We start from the raw sequence: 21,445 nt of genomic DNA, 5'->3' as shown, positions 1-21,445 counted from the left end.
TCAATGCAATAAAATAAAAGAGAAACACTTAATAAACAGGCAAGCTCTCTCTTACAAAGTACTTTTCAAAGAACATTTTAACACACACTAAATACATTAAAGTACTTTTGAAAAGTTCCTGTGGGAAATGACAGTGTTATTTGGTTATATAAAAGCATCTTTTGGTTACACAAACTTGAAAGAGAAGTTGCATTGCGGTAATGCTAGTCTTTATCTGAGAGGCCAAGGGTAATTCTGCAAATTTGTAGCATCATTTCCCTAAACAACTCAGGGCTGAATTGTACTTCAGTTCCTCAGTCCTAAATATTCACAGAGAAAGAAAATACAGGTCTTGACTTCCAGATTTTTACGTATTGCTGAAAGTTGAAAACTTTAGGTGCTACCATGTGTCACTATGGAACAGTAGCAAGAAGCAATGAGTCTAAGAAAGTGTATGTCTCTTCAATTTAGAGAGAGAAGATGGAAACATCATTGTTTTTCTTTTCTCAGTTAAATATGTGTGAATCAAGAGAAAAAACGTTTTTCAAATTAATACATGGTTCAGGAAAAGAAGAAACAAGGAAAGAAGAAAAAATCAGGTAAAAGCATATTTTTTAAATCAGTCTATGTTTAAAAACAGAGTTGGTGTGTTGAATTTTTATTAGCACTTGTTTTTGAAATGTGGTTGAAATGTAGTTTGACAATACAATAGTTGTATCGTGTGTTTCAATTAAAATATCTATTGATCAGAAGCAAGCAGCTAAGTCTAAAGTACCTTCATTTAAAAAGTGCAGCAGTCTCGGGAACTAAAAAACTGGTTAAAATATTACTGAAAAATAATCTTACACCATAGATAGTCACTAAAGGAGAAATAGAAAAATCTTTTACATATGTGTCCTAATTCCTCCGGAAACATGATATTTAAATGATATTCTTTTAAAAGTCAATCAGAATGTGTGGGGAGTTGAGGGAGAGAAGCGGGGTATTCAGGTGATCACTGGTTCCAAATTTGCTTGATATTTAGCGGGAGATATTTTAAGAGTTATTCAAATCGTCCTGACACAATGCTTTCTATTGCAGATCTAAGGAAAAAAGAAACAGGCTCAGTCTTCTTGTGCAGAAACTTGAGTTTCACGAAGAGACTCACTCCAGTAGATCTGGGCACTTGGCCCAAGAAAGAAGGTGAATAATTTTTAATTATTTCGGGAAGATGTTGATGATTCTATCTTTTAAAGATTTAAGAAAGAGGAAATTAAAAATTTCTATTTAATAGAAATTATGCAGTAATATAAGGAAGGTTAAAGTTCTCATTCTAAAAATGCTTGAAATATTTTTACTTCAAACACTTTAATAGCCTGCATTAAAATAATCTTATAAAAATTGAAGAGCTCCCTTTAAAAATCACAGATCTGTCAAATTTAAATGATATATTTTATTCTTTATAATTGATGAAATACTCATTACTGTAAGGGTTTTCACAAGGTAATGATGTTACATAAAATAAATATTCATATCTCCTTTTTGTGATTTACTCTAATAGTAAGTAAAACAGAAAAAGTGGTATTTGTAATCAATAAACATTTTCTTAATTTAAGATGAAAGTAGAATAAGCTTATATACTAATATAATACAATTTTATCTAATTGCAAAATATGACCAACAAGATAATAATTCAGGGATTAAGGTCTTTGACTCAAATGTGTCCAATCCCTTTTCCCAAGAACCAAATAGACTTCCCTGACCACTAACAGGGGTTAACCCTTTAGCACTACTAGGTTTGGCTCACAAAAACTTCTAAATTATCATCCTCTAAAATATCTGTTATATCAATAATGTTTCACAGTTCCCACTTCCTTAAAGCTGTATTAGTTAAACTTCCTTTATAAAACATTGTGGCATATGTGGTAAGAGAGTCAAGGAAGTTACAGTTTTAAAAAAAATTCAGTTTAGTCAGTTCAGGTTCTTCCATTTGCTGAATTAAGAAAAATAGTAGAGCTATTTTTTCACAGCTATTTTGTGTGCTCTTTGACCTAGCACATTAGTAATCTTTCCTTAAAATATTAAACAATCCACACATTCATCAACCAATATTTAATCATATTTTATCTGCTAAGTAAATACCAAAAGAAATGTTTCCAATGATTTTAAGTTGCTAACTTCATAATGTAATAGTGAAGGACCAATCATGTGGAATATGACTGAAAAGACAGAGGTATAGAATATGCTAAAGCAGATTCACAAACAGACCTTCTACGCAATACATTATAAAACATTTTATCTTGTAAACAGAATCTCCCCTGCAGAAGCAGTGATGTGGGGTGAATCATTTGAGAAACTGCTTTCCCATAAAGGTTGGTATCAATTTTTCCAAATAATTTCTCTTTTCCTGGAAAATTATTGAAAGAATATATGTAATTAACTGTACAATATGGGCTGTCATTCAGAAGTTTCTATTAGAGACAACTGAACAATATAGTTTCAACAAAGAGAAATTTTAAAGGTTTTTTTTTTATTTTAAGAATTACTCGTTGTGGTTAAAATACACAAGTCATGGTTAAAAGTCTTTCTTTTGTCTTTTTTAAAATTTCTCAATGAAACCTTTGGTGTAATTAAATTCTAAATCATCTCTTATTTTTAGTGTGGAATGGTCTAAACCTAACGTAGCTCTTTGTGTTGATATTTAGGAAATCATCATAGAAATAAAAAATTAAAATAAATGATCTATTGTTTATATTATCATCAATTCTAAAGCAGAATTTTTAGAAATAAAAATGAGAGAATCAGCGGGTGTCTCAGGCAGCACTTTGTAGATAAGATGGAGGTTTGATGCTCTAGGTCTCCACACAGGGAAGGGAGGAAAATGTTTGCCTTGCAGCCTCTCTTTCAGATCAGTTTACACAGGCAGCAGGTGACTGGTTCTGTTTCTCTCTATTCAGACCATAATTTTTTTCAGGTAGCAACACTTACAAGTTGAATGGATTATATTCTGGGGCAAGACAATTGTGGGGTCATTCTACACTAAACATGACATAGTCTGCTTAAGACACAACCTTTAACCATTACCAAATATCACCATTTCCTCAAGCCCAGTGCCTGAGTTACATCTCAAATTCTTCCTCTGCCTTACCCTCCCACAACAAGAAGGGAGGGCTCCTATTGCCAGAACAGCCTGGAGCAGAGTACTTGTAATTCAGACTGTGCTCCATTTGATGAAACACCATTTTCCCTTGTTTGACCTCATATTTTGCTGTATTTTTCTGCATCATCATTGTCTTTCTCTCTCCAAGGTCCTTGGGTTCAGTTCATGCTTTTCTGAAGTGACAGACTTGAGAATTTTATTTCTGCAGACTATACCTGAAAACATTTCTTTTTTTATTATTGAATCACCACGATATGCAGTTACAAAGCTTTCATGTTTGAGTTTCAGTCATTCAACAGTGGAACAGCCATCCCTCCATCAGTGCACATTTTCTACAACCAATGTCCCCAGTATCATCCCCTACCCCCCCTTGCCTCTATGGCAGACAATTTCCCCCATATGCTCTCTCTACTCTTGGGCAGTATGGTTTGCAATATGGATACTGAATGGCTATCACGTTTGGTCTTTTATCTACTTTCAGCACACATCTCTCATCCAGAACTATCCCTCCAACCATCACTAATTTAGTAATCCCTTCTCTATTCCAGCTGCCTTCTCCCCCAGCTCATGAGACAGGCTTCCAGCCATGGAGCAATATCCCTGGCCCTTGTTCTACTGTCCTTTGGTATCAGTCTCAGATTAAAAGCATCCCCTTCTTCCAATGAAAGCAGAGACCATCTCTGAGTTATAATATTCACTCCAATAAAGAAAAATGACGCAGAAGAAAAATAAAGGCTTAAATTGAGGCAAGTATGCTATCAAAGAAAATGGAAGGGAGAAGTAAGAGAGAAAGTTTATATGGCGGGGAAAAAGTAATTTGCTTCTCTCTTCGTATTTCAGCATAAAGGCTAGCTGTTCCTGTTTGGGAGAGTTTCCTTCCCAATAACAAACAGTTTCTTTTTCTTTTTTTCTCTTTTTGGATCATACCCGGTGATGCACAGGGGTTATTCCTGGCTTAAACACTCAGGAATAACTCCTAACGGTGCTTGGAGGACCATATTGTATGATGGAAATTGAACCCGGGTCTGCTGCGTGCAAGGCAAATGCCCTACCCATTGTACTATCACTCCAGCCCCTCAAATAATTTCTTAACTGCATTAAAATCCTAACCAAACATAAGTAGAATCTATCTCAACTTCAATCACTAGCTTACCACAATGTCAGGCACTTATTAGATATCAGTATTAACTACAACCGCTATAAAACTTCCCTTCAAAATTGATGTCCTTCAAATGTGTTTCTTTTTTTATATCTTATTTTATTTCCACCCTTTTGGCACATCCTTATTTTTTTGTACTTTCACCAAAGTATATGAAAAGAAGAAAGTTTCTTTCCTATTTTTCTGATGTAATTGATTAAAAGTGAATGTGATTTTTCATATGTGAATGTTCAAACTCAGTATGTTCTCTGGCAAACATTAAGGACTCAAGGAATAAACTGAATTTGTTGCTAGGAGAAAGTTAGTCTAGGGTTCCTTTGAGATTTGAGTTCTGGTTCCCTTCAGCAACATAATAGTGATATAATCTTAGTTAAGCTCCCTAATTACTCCAACTTTCTGCTTTCTCAACTGTAAATGGAGATAATATCTTTAACTCCAACAGAATCAGGCTCCTCTCAGGATTAGTGAGATGATGAATCAGAAACAAAGATCCATTTAACACCACACACGGAAATTGTTACTGCTATTATCTAAAAAAATTATCATCAATAATTTGAATAATACTTTCCTGTTTTCCAGTCCATTCCCAACTGGATAATCATCATTTATAGAATTAAATTCCAAATGAAAGTAATACATAACAGGATTTATTTCTTTAACTAAATAAGTTTGTATGCAATAATTTTATTATATTCTCATGACTCATTCAGAAAGATTTAGGCAGGGTAATTAGTCCTAAAGAAAAATATTCCCCTGGTATTCTATAATCCTCCTGCTCTACAGGTAGTTAAAACTTCATGGAAAACAATGAATTCACAACTTTCTTTTCTTTTGGTTCAGGAAATGAAAAAGCTACCATCAATTTGTATTAGAGTGGTTACCACAAATAACAAATCTCAATACTGACACATTCAGATATTATCACTGCTCATGGTGTTCATGGTAAAAGTGCCCGTAAAATTACATTGAATTTACACCCATCCTCTCCCACAATGTTACTAGTGTTTTTAATCTGCAATTCAAATACAATTATTTTAATAGTGAAGTAAAAATAAAATTTAAACTACTCACCTAAAAATGTCTCTAGTTGCAAATGATAAAACTTATTTCATTTATAACGACTTGACAAGAGCAAGAAAAAAAAGTTTTGTTTCTTTTTTTTTTTTTTGGAAGGAAAATAAATGAATGTGGTGGTATTCTGAATGTGTTTTATTGTAAAGTGAAATGAGTAAGAAATTAGAGATTAAGGAAAATAATGAGCCAAATTCCCATGTTTTAATTCAAATTGGCTGGAGTGATAGTACAGTGGTAAGGTGTTTGCCTTGCGCGCAGCCAGCCCCGCTGAGCAAGGTTTGATTCCTCTGCCCTTCTTGGAGAGCCGGCAAGCTACCAAGAATATCTCAACAACATGGCAGAGCCGGGCAAGCTACCTGTGACGTATTTACATGCCGAACATAGTAACAACAAGTCTCACAGTGGAGATGTTACTGGGCCCGCTGGAGCAAATCAATGAACAACAGGAGGACAGTGCTACAATTCAAATTAACAGAAAGATATTGGCACCTTTATAAATGATAAATTGAGAGGAAAAAACAAGGTTTGTGAGGACTGTACGGTTAGAGTTTAAAATTTGTTAGATGCTGGTAATTCTCATGAATTTTGTAGTCACACATCAAAATACAGAAAAACAACTGATTAAAGAAGAGATTCACTAATCATGTCACATACTTGATAACTGAAGATATGAAAGAGAATGTTACTCTGTATAAAAGAAATTTCTTTGGGGGAAAAAAATTCTTTTTACCACACTATACCATTGTCTATTTTCCTCTGCAGCGTCAAAGGAGTCATTGTAAATCATCTCAGTTTGTCTATAATTTTATTAAAGCTTGGGCTTGGGTTCGTGCTTTTTATAATCTGAATTTTTTTTTACATTCTAAATCTATTCAGTTTAAAGCTGAAAATAATTTATACTAGGTCAGAAATAAATAAAATTGATAGTCATTGGACACACTTCATTAAAAATTATGCACCGTTTAAATTGAAAAATGCTTATTACTGATATTGAATTAAAAAAAAGTTTCAAAGAAACTTCTTGTTAGAGAAGGAAGTGAAAACTTCTTCCATCCTTCCACTTTTCATCCTGTGGCTTTTTAAATTGCCCTCCCCAATTTCCAGCTATCAATTTTCCACAAGATAAGTGATCACAGTTTATGCTTTAAGTTAAACTTCTTAAAATGACCCTCATAACAAATACTCAAGTTTCTTAATCTCTCTCTTAAAAAAAAAGCAAAATTTAACCTAAACATAAAAGGATCATGTAAATAAATCACTATTGCTAAAATAATCAGTTTTCTGTGGCAGGTCAAGAATTAGGAAACCAGCTATAAAGGAGAAACAATGCAACCTAGTGCTTCGGCTATTACACTTGGGATTTTTAACTTGAGAGTTTCTTAACTTTTCGTTTCATTTGGTTTCTTGGCATCAGAAAAATACTCCAACAGATGCCAGAGTTTCAATTTAGAAACATGCAATTACAAGCATTTCATATTTGTATGACACATTGAGCCAGCTTCTTCCAGTGTGAATTCTAATCCCAGGTTCTATCAAGCACTTTTGGCAGCTGCATTCACCACTGTTGCCTTCTAAAGGACTGTTTTGCAAGTTACTGCTTCTGTGTGAAAAATGGTTCCATTGTGACCTGGCTTAATGCAGCTGCCCAAGGAGAAACAGGAAGTAGTTAATGGCCTTGGATTAATCTCACATAACGTTGCATATTACTTTCAAGAAAGTAATTGACTTAGAATTTTAAATAAATGAACTTTCTCATTCATTAGCTCATTTCTAAATCAGCATTTATTCTTGCCAATTATTTTCACGTTTTGCCAACAAAATCCATTCACTCTGAACACTTTTAATTTTTGGCCCCTTTCCCCAAATATGAATGCTGTGGTTTTGTTTTGAATGCTCATATCAAACTCAGAACTAACCATGATATTAAAAGTTTTTTTCGTAGTATTCCAGATCACAGAGACTGGCAAACTATTGCGAATGAGAGAGGGACAATGTTTTAAACACTGTTCATGGTATAATCTGAAGACTTCTGCTTGATTCCTCTGCAAACTGGCATTGTTCAGCAGCTAACAACAATTGAGTCGCCCCATAAAATGCCCTCCCTTGGTCCTTGGAATGGATACACATGCCCTACCCTTTAATTTCCAGATTCCTAAGCAGTAGGGACATTATTTTCTCATGGTACATTTGCACTATACTCTATAATTAAAAATAAGATAAACCTTGGTTCAAACCTCTGTGTTTAAATCAGGGATTCACTTTGCCAACTGAAAATTTGGGTCTACTTAACACTGAATCTTACCTTCATCTTTATAAATCAGTATAATAATATGTATTATACAAAAGTCAAATGAAAATTAATGAATTGTTTCAAAAAAAGGCATATAGCTCTATGCCATACCCTTGCAAACTCTAAATCTTATATTTTAATTAGTATTATTTCACTTTGAATATGTAATACAATTTTTGATTCATCTTAGGTATTTTATAAATAAGATAGATTAAAGTTTCCTGGCATATGGATGATCCCTTTTAGATGTCAGCACAAAACATTTTATTTTAGTCAACATCTATTCATAGGAAAAGTAATGTCCATAGTCTTCAAAAATCATAATTAATAACTTAGTTTGGTTTTTGAAACCGATCCATGATCCATTCTCATTCAAAGTAGGTTTTTTCCCTTTTCTTGAATATAAATGAGAAAATGAATGAATCTTAGTTGAAACTATTGTGGTAACCATTTCACAATCTATGTAAATATAATAATGCTATACAATAAGAAAGTAAAATGCAATATATATATATCACTTTTTCTAAATAAAACTGGTAAGAATTTTTATATAAAATAAAAACTTATCAAGATATACATAACATATGAATGAAAAATTGGAAATCAAAAGAATTCTTTATTTTCATTAGGGTCAAACTGACTTTATTCTTAAACCCAATAAAACAATATTTCCTCTTCCAAACAAGCTTTGACCTAGACAGACTGTTCTCCCACTGTAAAATAGCAGGAACTTTATTTCAACTTTACATCAATGTCCATTTAGATGTGAACACAGGAACAAAAGAAAAAAGGCTAATATGCCTCTTATTATGAAGAAATAATATCTATAGCATAAGTAAAGCAATAAATTGTACATTTTTTAAAATCAGCAGAGCACTTTTTTAAAATTTTTTATTTATTTGGTTTGGGGACTATACCTGTGCAGGTATTCTCAATGCTTGCCCCTGATCTCATGTTTAGGAATCACTCCTAGCAAAACTCTGGGGGATCATATGTAGTGCAATGAATCTAACCGAGGTCTGTCCTATGCAAGGCAAATACTTGAGCATTTTTACTAGCTCTCCAGCCCTAGAGCATTTTTTTAAAACTTAAAATGTTCTACAATCAGTCTCTTTTCATACTTCCAGTTATTTCCTAATAAGTAGACAAGGAGTTTAAGATAAATCTATATTAAATAAGCTACCAAACAAGTAACAAATCTCAGAATTCTATTATAATATAATCGATCAGTTCTAGAGATAATTATTAGAGACAAATAGAGACTATATAGCAATACATATGTATATGTATTATAATATACATAATATGTATATGGGTTATAATTAAATTCAGTAAAATGATTATTAATTTGGGACTCAAAAAAGAGGAATATCTTAGAAACTTGAAAATGGAAGGAAAATGGAAGTACGGGTATTAAGCAATGTTTTCTCATCACACTAAATATTCTTCAAGGGGGAAAATGCTCAAAAAGTTTAACAATTCTGACCAAAAAATAAGTTCAAGCCAACTGATCTACAGATTGTTGCTTTTGATGAATTTTGATTCTAGAGACCTAAGCCTTGTCCACATTTCAAATTATACTTCAATTTTTATTTAAGGATGGGAAGGCATGTCAACCTTTATTGTTTTGATTCTTCCCAAGATCATTAGAGAAAGGCCAGTGCAGTTCAGGTAGGAGGGATGGTCAATTACAAAAAAGTCAAACTAGAGATTATGAAATAAAACCATCTTTCTGGTCACTTATATGGGAAGGAATGAAGTTTTTCAACTGTTGTCAGTTTGGTAACCAAATAATGTTTCTTCATCTTATTTTCTAAAATCATCAATATAAGGTTCTGTAATCACCCAAAGCCTTCAAAGGATGCAGAGATAAATTTTTCCAAAATCAAAAATGTATCTGATTTTGTACAATAGAAAGACCATTCTAAAGATGCTTTGTACAAGCTCAGGTGCTATTGAAAAAGTGGTAAGAAAATTTATGGGTGAGATGAAAAGGGGTTTAGCACGTGGGAACCAATAAAGAATCATAATCTTTGTGGGGACCAGTGTGCTAGGATATGTTGGTAAAACCAACATATCTGACTTTATATTGTTCAATTTGGCAGCAATTTTTATTTAAAATATTTTAAGATTATAAATCACTATACTACTACAACATGCATAATGCTATAGATAGACATATACTATGCAAATATATATACATATATATGCAATATAAGATATTTGGGAAAACAACTTTAAATTTGTTTTAAAGTAAGATACAAAAATAATTGAAAGGCTTATGGAAATAAGAGTAGTTAAATATCACTCATACTTATTACTTTTATCTCCTCAGAGTGATTAGAATGTGTTGTTATTCTGAGCCACTTGGCATTTCTCCTTAAGGAGGTTGTATTTAAAAAGGAGTGACCTTACTAGCATCTAATGATGTTAAATAAGTGGCAAGTTGCTTGTTAGCCTTACTATATCTTCTTAAAGTCTTGTGAGTCTGACCTTCATTTGCCATCCTGAGTTGTTTTGATTTTGTTTTTTTTTGTTTGTTTGTTTTTGCTAATATCTAACCATTCACATCTGGTGCTCAGTCAACTTACCAAGGGAAAAAAATGGTAGCATCTGCTCACATCCCATAAAAATTCTGGTGGAAGAAGCAATAGGCTAGAAAAGAAAAGACAGATAGGACTACTGCCTTTGAAACTAAGTTCCTGTTTCAAATTGTTTAATATTAAAAACAAAATGCTTACAATTTTTAAAAATGATCTTAATAACAAAGATCATACTTTAAATCTAGTAGAAATAAATGAAGATACGTAGAATATAATTTAGTAATTGTATTCTTTTGGGCTGGAGCGATAGCACAGTAAGTAAGGTGTTTGCCTTGCATGCAGGTCAACCTGGGTTTGATTCCTCCAACACTCTTGGAGAGCTCGGCAAGCTACAGAGAGTATCTCGCCCCCATGGCAGAGTCTGGCAAGCTCCCCGGGGTGTATTCAATATGCCAAAAACAGAAACAACAAGTCTCACAATGGAGATGTTACTGGTGCCTGCTCAAGCAAGTCAATGAACACCGGGAGTACAGTGCTACAGTGCTATTTTTCTTCTTGCTGCTGATATGAACCACCATAACTTCAACACAAATTTATCTTACAGTTTAATGAGTTGGGGAAACACCCATTTTAAAAAAAGGCATTGTTAAGTCATTGTCCATTCTGGAAAGTGAAGGGGGCGGGATTCCCTGTTCTTGTCATTTGACTTCTGGACAGAATGAATTCTTTGCAGTTTTGAACCAAAATCTCCATTTCCTGTTGTCTCTCGGTTGAGGACTGCCTCATTTTCTACAAAACACCCTGATTTCTTAGCTAATAACTCTCTCTTTTGGACTTCAAGTTTACCAACAGATTTTCTATTGCATCCTTCTGACTCAACCTCTGACCCCCCTTCAAGTTTTAAACTTTTATTTTTAACTCAGAAAGCATTGATTTATAACATTAACTGTCATATATGTACCAGGCATTCATTTTCACACATTAGCAAAAGTTTTCATGCCACACCCCATATACACAAGTACTGAAATTCACCCACCTCTTTCCAATGAAACCCCTTTTATCCTGAGGTGGCATTTCAATGGAAATCTCAGTTTCTCTTTTGCTTTAAACAACTCATGGTATTAGACTAAATCCTTTGGATATCCCAAGGTAATATCCAATATAAGGTTATAATCCACAAATGCACCTACAAAGCTTTTTTTCCATAGAAAATAATATTTCCACAAGTTCTGGGGATAAGAGAGTGTATATCTTTGGGGGGCAGTTTCTTTGCCTAATATAGAAAGTTATCTTCCTGAAAAAAAATGAACTTATACAACTTAATTTCTTAATTTACGTCTAAGGCAATTAGAGTTATCTGAAAATTTCCTCATCTATAAAAATGAATATAGAACATATTCCAGATGTCTTTTGTAAGGTTGAATTTGGTAATGTATATAATAGCCCTCAAAACCTCCAAATATATAAATGTGAAAACTCTTGAGTTTTTGCAAAAACTCAATTCTACAAAATTATGTTTTCTACATGAAATTGTAGAATTTAGAAATATTCACTGACCACAGGAAGAATCTTCAGGAGCAGAAATATAAGAAATTAATATATATGTAGAATTCAGCAGTGTTTTCAAATATAATGCTATATATTTTGCTTCTCTTTTGTTATATAGGTGTTCACACTTAAGTTTTCACATTTGATTAGAATCTTTGCATTTGTGATCAGGAGTGATATTGCCTATACTTTTTTCCTTAGTTTTTTCTTAGTCTTTTTTATCATCAGGAGAACATGGAAATATATGTACATATATATATGTGTGTGTATGTGTGTGTGTTACAGTTTTGTCAGTCTTTTCAAAGAATGATGGAAATTTTACCAGTCCATCATTTTACAGAGAAATATGTGTAATATGCAAGTACATTTCTCCTTGCTGTTTAGTGGAATTCACTAAATCTGACTGGGAATATAGGCATTTATCATAAAAATATATAGTAATTAAATCAGCACTATCAGATTTTCTATATATTCAGGGTTTCTTTGATGGGTTTTAGCATTCCAAAATTTTCTCATTTAATACAATTATTGTATACATGAAATACATAAATTCATTCATAATATTCCAAATCTATTCCTGAAGTACCTATAAAATCTGTGGTAATAGCCTTGCTTTTCTTCTTACACTGAATGAACCATGTAAAGGGTTCTTTTACCAACATTTTAAAAGACCAACTTTAAGTTTTGTTAATTTTCTTTATGATTTCTATTTTTATACAGACTGCATTTTTATAGAGACTTCCAGTTTTATTTTTCTTTTATTTAGCCTTGCTTAATTTACCCTTAGTTTTCAAGTTTCTTAAAGTGTAAAGTTTTAACTGTGATTTCTTACTTTATTTTCTAGTTTGTCATTTCACAATCAGCTTTATGTTATTGTTTAAACTATATCCCACAGTATGAATTCTTGTACTTTCATTATATTTCAATTATTAATATTTTCTAACTTCTCTTGTGATTCTTTCTTTGGCCTATTAATTACTTGTAAGAGTACCATTCTATACCCAAGTGTTTGGGATTTTTATAGCTATGTTACTAGCAATAAAATTCTGTGGCTATAGAGTCTATTTTTTTAGAATAACTATCTTTGGAAAATTCCTTTTAAGGTTCATTTACATCCTATAATATATCACATCTTGGATAATTTGTCTTTATATACTTGAAATGTCTTTTAGTTTATTTTAGAATTTTTAATTAGGTTTATTTGATTACTAGTGTTATTTTGTATAATATCATTGATATTCTTCTACTTGTTCTAAATATTTAGAAAGAAATATACTTAAAATCTACAATTTAATGGACTCTGTAGTTTCTACCATCTTTAATCTATTGTCAAACTTATTCAATACATTTTATTATTAGCTTTAGGGCCACATCTGGCAATGCTCAGGAGTCACTTCTGGCTCTTTGTTTAGGAGTCATTCCTGTGGTGCTCCAGGGACCATATGGGGTACCGGGAATTGAACCCAATTAGGTCACATGTAAAGCGAAAGTTTTACCCACTGTACTATCTCTCTGGCTCCCTAATGGCTTTTTTTAACCTCAGATATTTATTTTTTATCTTATATTTTAGTGTGTCCATTTGGATATTTTTATATTGCTTCAATTTCTCAGCTCCATGTTCACACATCTATTAGCTCATTATGTCTTCTGTAACTTTTACATCATCAACATCTTAGCAATGGCTTTAAAAATGTTCTTACATACTATTTAAAAAACATTTTGGAAAGTAATGACTAATTTTTATTAACATTTTCATTTTACAATCATCATATTAGACATTTATTTGCAATAGTACATTTTTATTGTATTTGAGCACAGAGGATATAGGTATCTAGTTTATCATATTGTCCTTTAAAGTATGTTAAACTGTATTTCCACTAGTCAATTTAACCACTGTTACAATCTCTTAATTCCATCTGGACAGATTCTTTTTTAAGCCTTTTGTACAATCTCTTTTAGATTTGTCATTACTCAAGAACACATTAATTTAGGTTAAGTACATATACAAAAAGAATGACTTCTTTTTGATGACTCCATTATGACTGTGCCAGAATTCCAAAGTTTCCCAACCCTGGGATATTCCCATACTCCATTTACCTTCTATTCTTCTGACAGTTCTTCTCTTCTTAACTTCACCAGAAAATTCCCTGCACATGTAGATGACTTGACTAGCTCACTTTCAAAGATCTACAAAGTGCCACATATATTTCTGTGTGCTTCCAGTTTTTCAGTATATTGTCCTACACATTCCAAATTATTTAATTATTTTGTTGGTGGTGGTGTCTGTCCACACCTAGCTGTACTCAGGAATTATTCCTGACTCTGTGCTCAGGGATCACTCCTGGCAGGGACCTATGTGGTCATTCAGAGGGTCATATGATGCTGGGGAGTAAACCCAGGTCAGTAACATGAAAGGCAAGCACCATAACTGCTGTACTATCTTTCTGGCCCCTAACACAATTTTTACAACTCTCACTTTTGCCCCTCAATCAACTTTTTTAATTTATTTAAGTTTTATTACCATTCCAATCCTGTAGTGCACCTAGTTAGAAAATCAAACCAAACTTGCTCTTAAAATCCATCTTCTCTCTTGAATACATATCTTGCCTGCTTATCTCTATGATTTTTGCTTTGTTTTTGCACTCTGGAGAAACACATGTTATCTCTTGAATTCATATTTCTCTCTTACTCTCTGCTCATGTCATTCTGAGTAAGTTCCATTCTATTAAAACTATCTTGCTTCACACACCCACACACACATACATATACACACAAAACAAAGCAAACCTATGAAATGTAGAGATGCACTATAATTAGAAATACGTGGGATAGCCTATGGTAACACTCAGCAGTGATCAGTGTACCTCCTAAATATTTGTCAGCTTACTTGAAGCACACAAATTGGCATTTGTCACAAACTCAGTCATGCCAATTTGGAAATTTTTTTTTCATGTGAAGAAGGACTTAATACTCAGAAGACTCATTATGGCAAAAGTTAGGAAGCTGAGTTCCAACTTAATATAAATTCAAAAATAAAACTATCACTGGTAACCATTTCCCTCCTGTTGCGTATGCTCCAGGAGAAGCCAACTCATAATAAAAATCTTTTTTGATAATCTTGAAAATAGAACAAAATTAAATGTTTTATGGCATCAAACTAAGATAGGGACTATTAAATGGGCTAGTACACCATTAATCTTATATACTTATGTGCCATATTGTCAAAGAATAAGCATGTCTGGCTCTTTTAAGTAGAACCCAATCATGGTAAAGCTGACTATATCCCAAGCCTACAGTTTAGAACTGGTAATTACATGTATGCATGTATGTTGAGAATCCTATGAACACATGTATATATATGCTGGGTTCCTATAAATTCATTACAGACTTGTGACTTAAATTGCTGCATGGGAAACATTCTGAAAAGGTTTGGGATGAAAATAATTAATTCAGCTGTAACATGGTTTTTATGGGGAGATAATTCAGTGAATATATTTACCCAGCATTGGATCATATGAATTTAGAGCTCAAGTGATAGCTCTGATCTGAAGATGAACTCTATGTATGTTCATTGCATTCAAATACTGAGTTTATTAACCAAGAAAATGAATTGTAGGGACGGATTATAAAGGGGTGATCTCAGTATTCACAATAGCAGCAGAGGTGTAAAAGTAAACTCATGACCATGGATTGCACTGGAGAAAAATTACACAAATCTGTGCCTCCTGTCATAGAGGGAAGTAACATATGGACTTAAAACATTTTTTCTGAAAATAACAAGTAAGTCATTTTGGTAAAAATTATTTAAGATGTTAGATAGAAAACACATTTTAGTTTACTGGGAAATAAATGAGGTGGAACAGATGAAAAACACAAGTCTAAAAAACTTACTTAAAACACTATCTTTTGTACCAATAATAGTGAAAATCTATAAAGTCAACAAAAATTTCTTTTTCTCATTCTCACAAAAGGATTATAATATTTTAATTATATTTTATTTACCTCAGAACTTTGTCTTTCCATATTATAATGCCTCCTTTCACCTGCAAGTACTGGCAAAGTGATTCAAGTACACTGGGCCATCAAGGAAAATGAGTTTCATGGACAGTGTTAGAAGAAGAAAGGATAATGTAGAAGTAAAAAGGAAGAAAGTAGCGGAATGAATAAATGAGAGATCCCAGTTAACATTACATTTAACTAGGGAAAAGAACTTATGTCAAACCAGGCAACTGCAGAAAGAGACCAGAATTAGGAGTTTAGATATTAGGGCAGATGGTAACCTATAATCTTAGGAAGAAGAGTATTTTAAAAGGGAGGGAAATGGGTCAATATTATCCAATACTGCAGAGAGAAATCCAGAGAGATCTTATAGAATTTCTCCGTGCAACAAGTGATAGCAGAATGACTGAATGAGTCATAATGAAAGAGTGAGACAAATATAATTAGTATTGCTCTCACATCGCTTATATCTGGACAATTGTAAAGTGGGTTAGGATGCTTGCCAGGTTTGATTCCTTGTACCACCTGGTTCCCAATGCCTAGTCAGGAGTGTTCCCCAAGCACAGGGACAGGAGTAAACTCTTAAGTACTACAGATCATGACCCCAAAACAAAAACAAACACAAATATCATTTATTTACAACTCAAATATGAATTTCTCTAAAAAAACTGGAAGAAAATTTTTTTTTCATGGGCACTATGTTTTAAATGTTTCTAAAATATTACATTAAATTCTTTAGATGTTTCTGCAACATGATGAAACATTTAACTTCTGAAAATTTACACAGAAAAAAATGAATTGCATTTACATTTAAAAAGTCTATACATACATGTTGGGAAAGAGAGATAGTAAAGCACTTGTTTTTGACATAGCCATCTCTTGTTTAAATTTCTGGCATTACACATGCTCTCACAATTCCATCAAATACCACCAGGAAGGTTTCTGAGCACAGAACCAGGAGTTAACTTTCAGCAATTTCATGTGTAGCCCAACTCTCTATATCTATATATACAGGTTTAGAGCACATTTATTTAATAAATCTAAGTATTTGTAGTAGAAGGCATCTTTCAGAGGGTGAAATTTTAAACAATTAGTGATATGTCAATGTCATAGAATGTATCACATAATTAAAAAAGATAAAATATTGAATGTGCATCATATTATCCTGAGTAAAATAAGTCACCCTGAATAATATTATTTATTCTATTATTTCATTTATATAACCTTCTTGAACAGACAAAATTTTAAGAGTGCAGAATATATTGGTGGTTCTCTGAGTTTAAAGAAATATTAGGAGTGCAAAAATACTTGAATCAATCTATAAAAGGGTCATCTTAGATGTCCAAATAATACAGAAATGTTCTGTACTTGATTTTCTCATTTTTTCCTGGCTATTGTACTATACTATATCTTGACAGATGCTATACTATTGGAACCTGGATAAAGAGTGCATGAAATCTCTAATATTTGTTTATAACAATTTGTAAACTTAAAATTTTCTCAAAATTAAGTGTAATCGTTTAAATGTCAAAAAGTCAAAAATAGTTCAAAAAGCAGTGGTTTCAAATTCAGATTATGTTAGTCTGCCATATTTTGGCTAATAAAAGTAATTTGATTGAACCTTCAGTAAAAAGTAATTAATATCATCATTCTCATCATCATCACTGATATAAAACACCAAAACCCATATAGAGTGCTTATGATGTACCAGTTATTATTTTAAGCACTGAGTATCTTTTAACACATTTAAGTATCTAAGTCCAAGTAAGTGGATATCACAATCATTTTCTTACATCTAAATATTGAAAAACTGTGGTACAGAAAATAAAAGGAATTCACTTAGAACATAGAACAGCATGGATTTATCCCATGCTACTTTCCACATCACAAAGCAAACCTCTAATATATTCATTGGGATTAGGGATAAAAGTAAAAAAGGAGATCCCAAAATCTCTGGATATCCTTCAAGATTGTATATCAAGCTGTTTCTAACATGTATGCTATCTTTTTATTTTGAGAAATACACTGAATTTATACTTATACTTGAAAGATAATTATAAATATAAAATTTTCAGTCCCTACAGTTCTAAATAATAATTCTTTCTCTTCCCACGCTTGTTTTGACTTCAGACTGTGGAAGGCCTCTTTGCATTTTAAACACAAACTCAAATTCTGTCCTCACTGACTGAGGTCTTAAGGGTTTGTAAATCTCCAAGTCTGATAAATGAAGGAATGTAAGGAAGAGAACCAGGCACACCATGGAAGTGAAGAGTCTTAGAATTTCAGAATCCTGGATTACCAGTGTCTTGGTCAGAAGTAGGGGTTGGCTCAGTAAAGTATTAAAACATACACACACACACACAACACACACTATCACAGGCATACAAGTTGGCAAAAACTCAGTTAGAGAGAGGTACAGACAAAGGAGATCCTATACAAGGTCTGGAGCAGATGTCTCTCTGAGTAACAAGATCTCAATTTCCTTTCAGTAATAATGATACTCCTTTGGGGGTTGTGAAGACAACAGCACATTTACAGGTCTCTGAAGCTGCAGAGCAAAACATGTATTGTTGAGCTGTTTCAGATGGAAGACATGGCCGTTCTTCATGAATATCTGCAGTCAAACTCCAAGTACAAAGTGAAACTGTCTCTTATCATGAATATTCTGCAGTTCAATATCTCACTTCTTTTCTTCATAGATGGATTGAAGACTTTTACCAGATTTCTTAAAACAGAATTCAGTGAAGAAAACATTGAATTTTGGATAGCCTGTGAAGATTTCAAGAAAAGCAAAGACCCTCAGCAAATTCTCCTCAAAGCAAAAACAATATATGAAAAATTTATTCGGAGTGATGCTCCACAAGAGGTAAAGATGACTAGGAAATTTTAGAGCAATTTGAAATTGCATTTCTTTTGGGGATGGGGGGGTGGGCAAGGGCACACCTGGCAGTGCTCCAGGCTTACTCCTGACTGTGCATTCATTGATCTCCCTTAGTGAGCTCAGGGAGAGTTGCCTGGGATAGAACCAGTGTTTGAAACTTTGCAAGAAAAATGCCTTACCATCTTTCTCATGTATCCTCTTTTTGGACCCAGCAGCTTTTTTGTTTTAAGAGAATCTACCTTTAACAAATAGGTTTTACCATACAGTCTGCCAGAAAGGACAGAATTTGGGGAAAACAGTAACAATGGTTATTTATATCGATTTCTAAGTACAAATAAGATGCATTGTAAAATAGTGCCTTGAAAGGAAATGATATTTGAAGTCACTCATTAGGTTTATTTTTATTCTACTGTCTAGACTGAGAGCAAATACTACAAGTCACAACATTTAGCATCATTCATTTATCATGCTAATCACCTTTGCACAAGCACTGTCTCTAGAAATTCAGGATTTATGTAAGTGATGAAGCAAAAAAAATCAAGAATCATGTTCCATGTTAAGGATAGTTCATCTCCCTATACAAAATATTTCTTGCCCTAAAATGATTTTCTCTCACCTCATAGATAAAAATTCCCTGATAAAGTGATGAGGCAAACTTGGTATGAAAATCTTCCGTTGTGATTTCTGATTGCTACTGCTATATAAGATAATTGTCCATAGTAATTGCTAAGCTAGTAGAGAACTAGCAAATATTTTTATGCTGTTCTCAAAAAATCATTTACATATTTTTATTATTTATTAGAATGGTGTTTACCTATAAAGAAACACTGTCCCTGAGATTTCATTGCTTAAGTGTTTATTCATCTCATACAAAATTATTTTTCTTATTTTCTGTATGTTTCAATCTGATATGCGTTTCACTGTGTTATTTTGTTTTCTATAAGATCACTTTATACATGAAAAAAGAGAGCAAGTTGTGCTGACACAAGGAAAAAGAACCTCTTCTCAAAAAGTTATCACCATTTAAACTATTAGCAGTATTTTGACAAAATATTAGCAGTATTTTGAAAAATATATATAGTTTTATATATACACTGATTTATATAGTTTTATAAATACACTGGGCTGGAGTGATAGCCCAGTGGTAGAGCATTTGCCTTGCTTGAAACCAGCCCGGCCGAGCTGGGTTTGATTCCTCCACCCCTCTCAAAGAGCCCAGCAAGCTACTGAGAGTATCTCGCCCGCACGTCAAAGCCTATCAAGTTACTCACGATGTATTCAATATGCCAAACACAGTACCAACAAGTCTCAAAATGGAGATGTTACTGGGCCCGCTCAAGCAAATCGATGAAAAACGGGAGGACAGTGTTTGTTTTGTTTATAAATACACTGGTTTCAGCATACAATGAAAAAAAAATTACAGATGAAACAAGAGCCTCACAGTGAAATGCTGAATATGCCCCTAAGCTCACTGTTTGCACTTACTCGGTGCAATTTTTCTGTGATGTTTCCACTCAGAAAATGAACTAAACCTAATTATTCCCATGGTAATGACTCCGGTTGGTTCCTGGGTAATTTATCTGAGGCAGAAAGGAGAGAGAAATGGCCACTTTCTCCTAATCCACCTCTGCCATTCTGGAACCAGTTGATAGTCTGCAATAAGCCCCTGCACTGCACAGGTCTCAAGTCCCGACATCTCCACTATGTAACTGTCAAGTCACAGCTGAGCTTCTTGTTCGGTGCAGCACAAGAGATAATCCCCACCACCTGGTGGAATGAGTATTTACCTTTACACCTTTCCATTAATTGAAATTAGCTTGGAAAGACCAGAAACACAGGGAGAGAAGAGCAAGATGAAATATCAGCCTGAAGAAAATCATCAGATCCTCTAAACCAGCAACAGGAAACATCCAATATTCATGTGCTCTATGCCCACTTCAACAATGGCTTGATTCTATACTTTTTCTGAAAGGGGTTTTCTTAAGCAGATTGACTATAATCATGCATTTTCAATTACATCCAGGTAAACCTTGATTTCCACACCAAAGAAGTCATTACTAAGAACATCACTCAACCCACGCTTCAATGTTTTGAGGCAGCACAAAGCAGAGTGTATCAGCTTATGGAACAAGACAGCTACACACGGTTTCTGAAATCTGACATCTACTTAGACTTGGTAGAAGGAAGACCACAAAGAGCAACAAATCTTCGAAGAAGATCACGCTCATTTACCTACAATGATTTTCAGGATGTTAAGTCAGATGTTGCCATTTGGTTATAAAGAAAATGAGGTTTGCTAGGAAAATTTCTTCTCATAATATGTTATAGAAAATAGATACTTTTTATAATACATTATGTGAAAAAAATTAAAAGAAAATGAATATTTGAACGAAACATGTGGTATTTACATATATTGTTTTATATATATACTACATAAAACCTTCTACTCGACTGTATTCTATCTATAAACATAGTTATTAATTAAAAGGGTTTAATGAAGTGATAATGATTATTAAGTTAGTAAAGTTAAGGCTAAGCTTCTGAAGACATTGCCAAAGATTTTACCAAATATCTTCCTTGGATATTTTTATAGATATAAACAATGTAATGCTCAGATATCTATATATTTAATCATTTTCTATAATATTGTTTCAATTCTCTCTCTCTTACAAGGAGCATAGACTACATTGGGAATATTTGATCCCTTAGTTTTGGCTCACATTGACTAATGAAAGCAACAAATCATTTCTAGTTAAAAACCAGTCATAAGAACTTTGGGGATGGATTGTTCTCTCAAACCTATGTTCTCCCTTGAACACTTGCTTTTTGAACT

At 33.2% G+C, this 21,445-nt stretch overlaps 1 protein-coding gene across 1 annotated transcript; it reads left to right on the top strand.

The window, feature by feature from the left end:
- The first annotated feature begins 403 nt into the window (after nucleotides 1-403).
- Nucleotides 404-20,893, top strand: RGS18 (regulator of G protein signaling 18). Its single transcript, XM_056110821.1, has 5 exons — nucleotides 404-578; nucleotides 1,060-1,161; nucleotides 2,269-2,330; nucleotides 18,431-18,597; nucleotides 20,636-20,893. Exons 1-5 carry the CDS (start codon nucleotides 460-462, stop codon nucleotides 20,891-20,893), a joined length of 708 nt encoding a protein of 235 aa, XP_055966796.1. The 5' UTR covers nucleotides 404-459.
- Nucleotides 20,894-21,445: the final 552 nt, after the last annotated feature.

This window comes from Sorex fumeus, unplaced genomic scaffold, assembly GCF_029834395.1.
Source record: "Sorex fumeus unplaced genomic scaffold, SorFum_2.1 ptg000010l, whole genome shotgun sequence".
Taxonomy (NCBI): domain Eukaryota; kingdom Metazoa; phylum Chordata; class Mammalia; order Eulipotyphla; family Soricidae; genus Sorex; species Sorex fumeus.
Note: the sequence above shows the minus strand (reverse complement) of the source record. Positions and strands in the feature narration are given on the sequence as shown.

Coding starts and splice junctions, on each gene's coding strand:
- RGS18 (XM_056110821.1), top strand. CDS start 460: ATGGAAACATCATTGTTTTTCTTTTCTCAGTTAAATATGTGTGAATCA. Junction 1,162..2,268: donor CACTTGGCCCAAGAAAGAAG/GTGAATAATTTT, acceptor TCTTGTAAACAG/AATCTCCCCTGCAGAAGCAG. Junction 18,598..20,635: donor GGAGTGATGCTCCACAAGAG/GTAAAGATGACT, acceptor AATTACATCCAG/GTAAACCTTGATTTCCACAC.